A 10,404-nucleotide genomic window follows, 5' to 3' on the forward strand; every position below is an offset into this window, starting at 1 on the left:
TTTTTTTTAAATTGGACTACTATATTTCTAAATCTAAATTTTAGTGACCCCTAAAGAAACTCATATACATACCTTACTTATTTGGTTTTAAGATTGAAGTGTCACTTGAGGACAAGTAACATTTTAAGTTTGGGAGATTTTGATACACCTAAAATATATAATATTTTTAGAAATATTTTTATACTTATTTTTGAGATATTGCGCTTTAATGGGAGGGATTTGTGTGTTTTTCTTTCAGGTACAAGTAAAAAAGGTGAAAAATGCTAAAAGGAGTGAAAAAGGATCAAATTTTGAGCAAAAAGGTGAAAATTGTGCTAAAGTGTTTTAGCACCTAAGCGCCAGCGGCGCCGCGCTTAAGCTCCAGAGGCAGTGAGGTGGAGAGTATCTTCTTTTGAAGGGACTTTTGAGGCACCTATTCACTAAAGATGGTGGTTATGACCATAGAAATGAAAATATTATTAAAAGACTTATGAAAGGCGACATCCTTTGCTTTGGTGAATACATAGAATTGGGACACATTTTGAAGAGTTATCAAGGCACCTCTTGGAGATTTATAAAATAAGTATGTTGAGACTTTTTAAAGTGTGCTTCAAAGTTCTGAAAAGTGTTGGAAAGGAGAGAGTTTTGGAGAGATTTTCAGGCACCACAAATTTACTGTATCCATTTTGTTTTTAGTTTTAATGTGAGAGTCAAGAGTGTTGTAAAAGAGAAGAAACCCAAAGGAACTTTAAGAGTTTGGTGGAGGATTTAATATAAGTTTTTATCTTTTATTTTTAAACTACTTTTGGTTTTAATCGAGACTTCTTGTTAGTTTGACAATGAATTTTACTTTTGAACTAAAGTGTGGTTTTGTTTTCTTTATGGATTCTGAGTGATTTTCTTTATCTTTCTCCTTAAAATGATAAATAATTAAAGTTTAGATGAAAGTTGTAGAGAGTATTGATCTTTAATATTTGAAGAAGTTGTGATGATTAAATCCATGTAATTCATTTACTTCTTGATTTGGCCTATTCAGATGTTAAAATTTGTTGTGAGAACATGTAAGAACCGGGCTGGTATTATCTCAGTCAATAATTGGAAAGAATCACATGAGGTTGTATGAATGAGAATGTAATTCATATGATTTAGTGCAAATAAATAGAGAAAAAAACTTTGAAGGGTGTAGAGTTAAAGGACTTTAATTTTGTTTTTTCCAACTATTAGTACCACCAAAAGTTAACAAGCAGTTCTCATCGGGAAATGCACCGAGTACTACCGATCAGAAGCTAAGGCCCCTCCCCGGCTTGCTAACATTCTCCAAAGCTCCATTTGCCATTTATAAAAGTCATCTTCCCCGCTTATCCGCCATTATCTTTATCGAAGCCCCCACTACCTCCCCCTCTCTTTTTCCCTTTACCGCATACTTCCACAAGAGAATTCCTATACTTATTACTAATTCATGATAAGGAGAAAGATATTTTGATATCAAATGCTTTTGTTTTACATAAACTCAAGTTATCTTTAGAAGTTTTACTGTTTGTCAAAATTTCAAAAATGCCAAAAAGAATTGAATTTTACTTATTGAGAAAATATCTATAGTTTAAGTAATTGTCTTTTTAAAAATAGAAAGTTTGTACATATTGCATTTTTCCATGTGGGTTCAATATTCAGGTCTTAATCAAAAAGTCTTATATTACTTAATAATGATATGTGTACTTACGTAGTATCGCAGTATATATAAATTAAAAAGTTAAATTCTTATTTTCTCCAGGATCAAGTTTTTGGTTCTGTTGTAAAGTAAGATATTAAAAGTAAAATAGATCATCAAAGTCATTGTTATACTGTTGCATATAAACAGTCGGGATCACACACCTCGTCATCTAAAATTAAATCATGAATATCATCATATCTCACCTTAGATTTACCTACAAAATTGTTAACCGTCATCCTCATAGCTTTCCGGCTATTTGACAATGAAGCCAATAATATCAGTGCACGTATCTCTTCATCAAAATCAATTTCAATAGACGACAATAGATTTGTGATGGTATTGAAATCATTCAGATGCTGAGCGACAGACACACATTCCGCCATCTTTAAGTTGAATAAGTTTTTCATCAAGTGCACTTTGTTATTCACCCGTGGCTTTTCATACATAGCCGATAAAGCTATCATGAGATATGCAGTAGTCTTTTCTTGATGACGTTGTGGACAATGAATCTCGACAGGGTTAATCGAACAACCCTCAGAACCTGTCGATCTAACAGATTCCATTCATCCCCATCCATCTTCTCTGGTCGCTTTCCCAATCACGGAAGATGAAACTTCTTCACATAGAGAGTCTTCTATCTGCATCCTTTAGTAACCAATATCTTTGCAATTAAACTTCTCGATCTCTGATGTCATCACTGCATTTCCAGCAATCGTTCTTTGTCAAATCTAAACCAAGGCTCTGATACCAGTTGTTGTGAAAAACAAAGACAAAAAATGAAAAACAGGAACGAGAAATTCACAAATCAAAAAACACACCAGAACACACAGATTTACGTTGTTTGACAAATTGCCTACGTCCACGAAGTTGCAGAAAATTTTATTAACATGAGGATTACACACGTCGATCACCTCGACAATTACAAGAAAATATTTCTCTCTCTCTCTCTCTCTCTCTCTCTCTTCCCCTCTCTCTCTCCCTTCTCTCTCTACCTGGAAGTTGCACGGAAGAAGAAGCAAAAAAGGCAGCAGCTTGCGATTTCTTTCTTCTCTTAGGTAGAGCACCAAACCAACACAGAAAGCTGTAGCATGTGATTCCTTTCCCGAAAAAACCAACGCTCGAGAGAGATTACAAGGGGAGTTTTTGCATGCCTATTTATTAATTTCATTAAGCTATTACGCTCATTTATGAATTAATCAAATAATTAATGAAACCCATTAATTATTTTCTTTTCTCTTCTGCAACAAATCATAGATGACGAGATTCATGCAAGGAAAGTTGTAGAAAATTTAGGGAAGAAATTAAGAACACTTTGAACAGTGGACCGGTTTTCATATTCACAACAACCATCACGACACAACACAAACACAATAACATTTAATAATTGCAAAAAGTTTCATATTCACAACAACAATCACGACACAACACAAACACAATAACATTTAATAATTGCAAAAAGTAAGACAAAATATGCCATAGTAATGATGTCATATTTTAGAAATATATAATATAAAATATAGATTTTATATTATTTTTTTTTTTATTAAAAGCATCTCAAGATGAAGTATACTATTATAAATGAACTTTTCCGTCGTTATTAAAAAATAAATATGATTAAAGTTGTTCTTAGTTGATTAGCTGTGAATCTTGCTTTGTTGCGAATGTATCATTTGTTTACTGACCTTTTTTGTTATTATTAACACGCTTTTATTTAAATTACCTTCTCATATTCCATCTTTAAGGTTACAAAATACCCAAAACTATTATATCAATAAAGAAAGTTCCACAAACCTCTACTTATTTAAATATTTGGTAAATATGGTAAAACTAGAAAAAACAGAAAATACATTATATACTAGAAAAATCTAACAGTGTTGAAATATATAGTATCAGGTGGTTAGAGAGAGATTAAATTTGATGTTGCCTCTGCCTCTAGTTCTAGGAAGGAGCAAGTTATATATATATATATATGTAGATATATATATATAGCTTGCTACTTCCCTAAAACTAGAGGCAGAGGCAAGACCAAATTTAATTGCGTAGATATATATATATAGCTTGCTACTTCCCTAAAACTAGAGGCAGAGGCAAGACCAAATTTAATTGCTCTCTAGATATAGATATATAGATATAGACATATATTACATTTTTATGTGTAGGGCTTCATTTGATGTCATTTTTCCTTTTTAAAATTTCAGAAGAAATTATTATTTATCTGAAATAAAATTAGAAATTGTCATTTTATTTATGCGCTGTAGTCATTCTTTGATAAAAATCTAAAATAAGTTTTATAAAACAACAGAACAAAGAAAAAAATAATAATAAGAAAATGTTAACTGCATTTGAATCAAATAAAATGCTTATTAATTACCCATATAGTTAAGTCATTTTATTTCTGTGAATCAATAAGACAATTAACATGTAAAACTTACGTACGCCATGATTCACCCGCCAAACCTTCAGCATGTTTATGGAAAAATATGAGCTGAAGTGTTGGACTCACACTTGATTATAATGATTTTTTAAGCTTTTAATCTCTTAAACAATAATTATAGTAACAAATATTTTCCTTGGGACACTAAATCCTATAAAATGACATGGAAAGTCCATTGATGCTATACCTACTAATACTAACCTCCATAAAGATACGTATAATGTACATACCAACGGTCAATACTCTACTTCATTAGCGAGTAATAATAATAATAATAATAATAAATTACAGTTTTCATGGTTTGATCATAACAAGAACCATCCCACCAAATAACTTTAGTGAATATATCAACTTTTAACACATATATATAAATATATATGTTTATTTATCATGGTTCACATTACTAGAAAGCTAGTTCTTCCAAGCTCCGGGTTGTCGTTTCGGAAGAAAAGCTCAATATGGGTCTTCTTAGAGAAATCCAAAAGGAAAATCTCTTTCTCTTTCTCTTTATCTCTTTCTGTGTTGAAGCACTAAGAATTAATATTTACTTCATAAATCCATCTCCTAACTTTGAGAATAATGAACAGGTGGTTTCAGTATTTCTGGCAACGTACACATTTACGTTCGTTGGATGTGCGTCGCTTTATATGGAAAAGCGAGGCGAAGTCACGTTTATAGGCGTCTGTCTTGCATTGGGTGGAATGGTTACGGCGAATATATACACGTATGGACACATATCAGGCGCTCACATCAATCCGGCTATCACATTCGCTTATGCTGTTGTCGGCCAATTCCCATGGAAGCAGGTTTATAAGTCAATCTGTACTTGTCTGATTAAATTGTTGGTTCATATATTTGTATGATTACTTATATGTTTCATTTGTTTGAAGGTTCCGTTTTATTTTTTGGGCGAGTTTGTAGGATCCATAATGGCGAGCTTAACATTAAAATGGATTTTTGATGGGGAAAGTCCGGAGTTGATGCTAACCCAACCGGCTGAGCTGAATCCTGCAAGTGATCTTAAGGTGTTAGTTTTGGAGGTCATCATCACTTTCATCTATGCCTTGAATAATTGTAGTTCCAGAATGGATTCAAGAGGGGTATGTTCACATAATTTCCTCTATTTTTCCAATATTAAGTTTAATATATATATGTTCTTAACTAGTTTGATAACGGTTAGGAGCGGACCCATGTGGGGCTTACGTGGGGCAATTATTCCCCTCAAATTCATACTTTTTTTTAATATTGGAGGATAATTTAGTCTTTTTTTTCCCTCACCAAATATCAGTTTTACACTTCCAAACTTATTACTTCGCCCTTATTGTCCTATCCTATATTACTTTGCCCTTATTGTCCTATCCTCTCCCATTTTGGGTCTAGGATGACAGTTTGTCCCCCATCAAAAAAGAGACTGGTTTTGCTCCTGATAATGATTGTCTTGAATTTTGTTCTAATTATTACTTCGCCCTTATTGTCCTATCCTCTCATTTTGGGTTTAGGATGACAGTTTGTCCCACCATCAAAAAAGAGACTGGTTCTGCTCCTGATAATGATTGTCTTGAATTTTGTTCTAATAACATGCATTGTAGTATTAGTAGTATTTCATTTGATTATTGATACTTGATATTTTTTTAGTTTAAAGAGCTCGGTGGAGTGGCTGTTGGAATTACTGTCTTCTCTCTTGCCTTGGTTGTTGGGTGCGTAAATAAAGTTATATCAAGCATATAGTACCTTTATATATGAGTTTTTTTTTTTCTTTTGATCTTCTATATTTATTTATATATGAATGAAAATTACAGAAAAGTTACTGGAGCTTCAATGAATCCAGCAAGATCACTTGGCCCAGCAATCGTAGTATGGAATTTTCACAAGATTTGGATCTACTTGATAGCACCTATAATTGGTGCTGTTTCAGCAACAACGCTTTATTTCTTCCACCTTTATCCTTCACAATTTAATGGAGACAACAAGCAACAGAGCTCATCAATTTTTGATGTTGGCACTATAAATGAAGTTTTCTTAAATGATGATGTGGACATTAGTGTAGTTTCAAATAATAGTGGAGGTATAAGTTTTATACATTTCTCGTTATATTTGGTCGATTATAGTGTATTTAATGCATATGATGACTAGAAAAGGTTGTATATTATTTTGCAGAAAAATCTACAGAGATTGTGTTTTCAAGTAGGTCGGAGCACATTCATGGGTGTCCAAGCAACAACTAAGATAATGTTTATAGCTGCGAAGAAAGTAAAGTTATCAACTTTTTTTTGGTAGAAAATGTATCAGGAATATTAAGCCTTATTTTGTGGAAAAGAATGTAATGTAAGAATAATATTTGTTAAATTACAATCTCGTGTTTAATAAAAAAAATGATCAGATGTACACCTTTTAATCCATTGAAAGACAAATGTGGGGATTTCAACCATTCACTTATGAAACAACATTCTCTAGATGAAGAGAGCTTCATTTTTCATAATGATGGGATGGTAATGGATGAAAGATCAACAAGTTAATATCATGCACTACCATCTTAAGTATAAATGAGCCACATCCTTTTAGCCATGGAAAAGAATATTCTCGAAAAACTAAAAGGAAGGAAAAAAATCTAAGGGTTTGGGGGGCCACTCACATGAGTTTAGGAAGGAGCAGGGGATCAGATTAAGCATGTTTGGTTAAGGGTTTAGGTTGTGAGTGAAGGTGAGGGATTCAATTGTGTGTGTGTGCAAGACTGACAAAGATCACACCACCCAGAGTTAACCCTAAGGCCAGACAGTCCTATGGGGACTCCTCTTAAGCTCCCCCATGTTGGTTTCATTCTACTAAATGTTAGAGGTCGAAACCAAACATGTGAAACTCCAACAAGACTAAATAAGTGTTTAGAATTTCTAATGGGATAGGGTTCCACTACTAGTCCTCTAGAAAAGTCAACAAGAAAGTCCTATGGCTAGATCCTAGGCTTCTAAGGAAGAAAGACTAGCCCTCAACAAAAGTGAGGTCAACAAGTTCTTTGTGGCAGCGTTGTCAGCTTGTAGCTGGACTTATTTTCTCTTTCCTTTCTAGGGGCTTCATCGCCATAGGATTTAAAGTTACCATCTCTTTACCTTAGGGCTACTGGATTTTTCTTGGACGACATAACACATGGGTTACTAATGAGGGAGCTATAGTTGGGTTAGGTCGAGTACCTTATCAACCATGTAGACTTAGGTTCTTCATAGCTCGGGATGATGGATCTGTGGTATCATTTCCCGACTACTTGTACCTATTTAGGGATTTCTATCATTTTATTGATATAGCCCTATGAGCTCTATCAATCTCTTGATACCTCATTGATGTCACCTTTTGAGCCCCGAGTGCCTACAAGCCACCGCCTGTTTGGGATACGGTGATTCACCCTCTACCCTTATGGCCCGATTAGACCCAGAAGCATGGTGAAGACTCTAATTGATAACTTGATTATTTTATAGGACTCATTTATTGATAGGCAACCACTTATAGTGAATATTGTGATTCACCCTATACCTTATGGCTCGGTATATACTCTTGAAAACATTGATATAGCTATTTGAGTTAACAATTTCTTTGTGACACCCTTTTATTAGTTTTCATGATAATGTAAGCAGAACCTCTATTATTGAGAGTTATCTTGAGTTCCCCCCAAAGATGTAATTAATCAAAGGAATATTTTACTTTGGGGTTACTCTTGCCCCCAAAACAAATATATGATTTTGGTTCTTTGGTTATAAGAAGGGCTTATACAGAGAATTTTTTATGGATACGTGATTCAAGGTGCTATGATTTGAACTCCTTTGGATGCACACTCTCACATATCACATAAGAGTATTTCTTATATAAGTCTTCCATGTTTCTTTTTCACTTTTTTTTGTCAATTTTCATCGTATATTCTGGTCTTTCATATTCCTTTCTTCTTCGGATCATTTTTGATGATTAGAGAGAGAGAGTTACTTAGAAAAAATAAATCATATGATAACATATAAATAGATAAGCTGATGACTCTAATTATCATTAAAAAGAACCAAAAACAGATAGTATAAAATGTTTAATCTTACTTTTTACCAAAATTTAGCACGTACGTAAATAAATGAAGGTAGTAAATTTTTATGTTAAAAATTTTCTAAGCAAAAAAAGAATTCAAAGAGTCAGGCACTATTAAAATAATCCTTTTTGTTAATGAGGATACCTAACTACATTTTTTTATTCAAGTGGTGATGGTAGAAATTAAAAATTATGCAATACTAACTTAGCTTTTGATGATTGTAGCAAAGAATATAACATGAGCAATGGAAAGGGATGATAATGATAAAAAAATGTCGGTTAAATGATGAATTTTGGATGAAAATAATTGGGAGATGATAGCCTAATAATGATAATCAAACAATAGTATCTTAGGATGACAATTGGGAGATGGTGTTCGGGATAGAGAAATGATATTGGTTGCAAGCGGTGATTATTTATGAATAATAAAACAAGGAAAACTATTGAGTTGGATAATACTACACAACCAATTCACTAGAAGAAAGGTATGTCAGAATTTTTTTTATTTAGGGAGGCACAAATGAGGAAATGTTAGTGCTAGACGATATCATGGGGATTTTTTGAAGAGCTTACTTATGGTATGGATGAGGATGATGATGAGAGTGAATAAAAAAATTAGGTTCATCTTCAACGACTAGTTCCTCTGATGAAACTTTATAACAAAGGTATGTAATTTTAGATTAGTGGTTACTACTATTACATTTTATCTCTTACTTTTGTTTTTGAGGTATAGCTTATTACTCACTTTTTCTATTTTTGGACATACCTGCTACTTATGTCTTACCTTTACTGCACAGTTTCTCTCTTCTTGTAATTATTTTTCTTAATTTATTAAGGTCATTCTTTTGTTTATAGATGAAGTTTCTCTCTTCTTGTAATTATTTTTCTTACCAATACTAATTTATTAAGGTCATTCTTTTGTTTATAGATGAACACAAGTGGTATAGCTGGTTAGCCACCTCAGAGACCCCCATGTTTTGGGGACATTAGAGACCACCTACCATAGCAGGAAGAAGAGGTCACCTACTTCTTCCACTGCTTCCACTACTGTTCCCGGACCTACTACTGCTACACCCGCGTAACACTTACTCCCGAACCCGCTTCCATCATCCTTGAAGGTACATTTACTGTCAGAGGGGGACTCGTGAGTTATTTTTAACACTATATTTTCTTTATCTTCAAGTTGTATTTTTTTGTAATTGATTTGTTTCTTAAGTAGGTTCATTCCTCAGAAGATGCACATCACCTACAGCACATAAATTATCAGGAATTGATGTGATTTGTCCTATCTCTCATGGAAGTAGATCACTATAGCCACTCGGAACTTCTGGTTTAAGGAGTTTGAGGAACGATCATGTAATTTGAAAGTTTTGTAAATTTGATTTAATTTTTATACTAACACATGAATTATTTTTTATGTTGCAGAGGTTCTTCACCTTACTTCAAGAGCATCACCTTCAAATTCTCCAAATCTTCAAGGTTCGGGGTATGCATCGAGTTGGAGACATGTTCGAGATAGTCGGTCAAAGGGATAAGCAGCCTTCTTCGATGTATGAGGACCTCTGGGATTAGTTAACAAAATCCTGGGCCTCTACTGATTATGAGAGAAAGAGACAGACAAACCGGGCAAAGCGAGCGAACTGGGTGAACCAAGTGACCATGGGTGTCAGGGGAGCTGTGCTTCATATTGGCATATCAATCCTCCATACAGAGCACTTTAGGAGGTTGGTAAGATTCCTTTAAGCAATTAATTAATTCAATATTGGAAGTAATTTTGTAGTGCTAACCAATTTGTAAGATGCACAAGTCAAGGAGTTGAGTTGTGCTCCCTCCATTGTGGAGCTGCATGTCCACACTCATCAACACCCGAAGATTGCACTAAAAATGTTAAATTAAAAATTTATTTTGACTCTAACTGTTGCAAGTGTCAAATAAGCACCTGTTTTTATTTTGCAGAAGAAATTTTAAGCAGCTCCGGGAGAGGCACTTGGCCACTCAAGCCCAAACTTTCGCTAGCAGTAGTGGTAGTCAGTCCACCACTGCGTTGTTCGAGTACAAGCTTTGCACTTAAGTGACGGTGAAGAAGAATGGGAGGGTTGGAGCGAAGGGCATAGCCTTTGAGTGTAAGCTTTTATGTGGTCCCGTACTGAGTTTCTTGAGCTCCCCGTAGCCAAACCAGGATGCTCTTGCATGGCAGGTGGTTGTAATGAATGAAGAGATCCAC

At 34.1% G+C, this 10,404-nt stretch overlaps 1 protein-coding gene across 1 annotated transcript; it reads left to right on the forward strand.

Annotated features, from left to right (window-relative positions):
- Positions 1 to 4,711: 4,711 nt before the first annotated feature.
- On the forward strand, positions 4,712 to 9,752 carry LOC110030545 (probable aquaporin NIP-type; the record flags this gene model as incomplete). The annotated part of the gene is made up of 5 exons (XM_020733293.1): positions 4,712 to 4,930; positions 5,015 to 5,224; positions 5,760 to 5,821; positions 5,924 to 6,167; positions 9,606 to 9,752. Coding segments are annotated over 5 exons (882 nt in total), but the record flags the coding sequence as incomplete, so codon positions are not given.
- Positions 9,753 to 10,404: the final 652 nt, after the last annotated feature.

Source organism: Phalaenopsis equestris, unplaced genomic scaffold, assembly GCF_001263595.1.
Source record: "Phalaenopsis equestris unplaced genomic scaffold, ASM126359v1 Scaffold000738, whole genome shotgun sequence".
Classification (NCBI taxonomy): domain Eukaryota; kingdom Viridiplantae; phylum Streptophyta; class Magnoliopsida; order Asparagales; family Orchidaceae; genus Phalaenopsis; species Phalaenopsis equestris.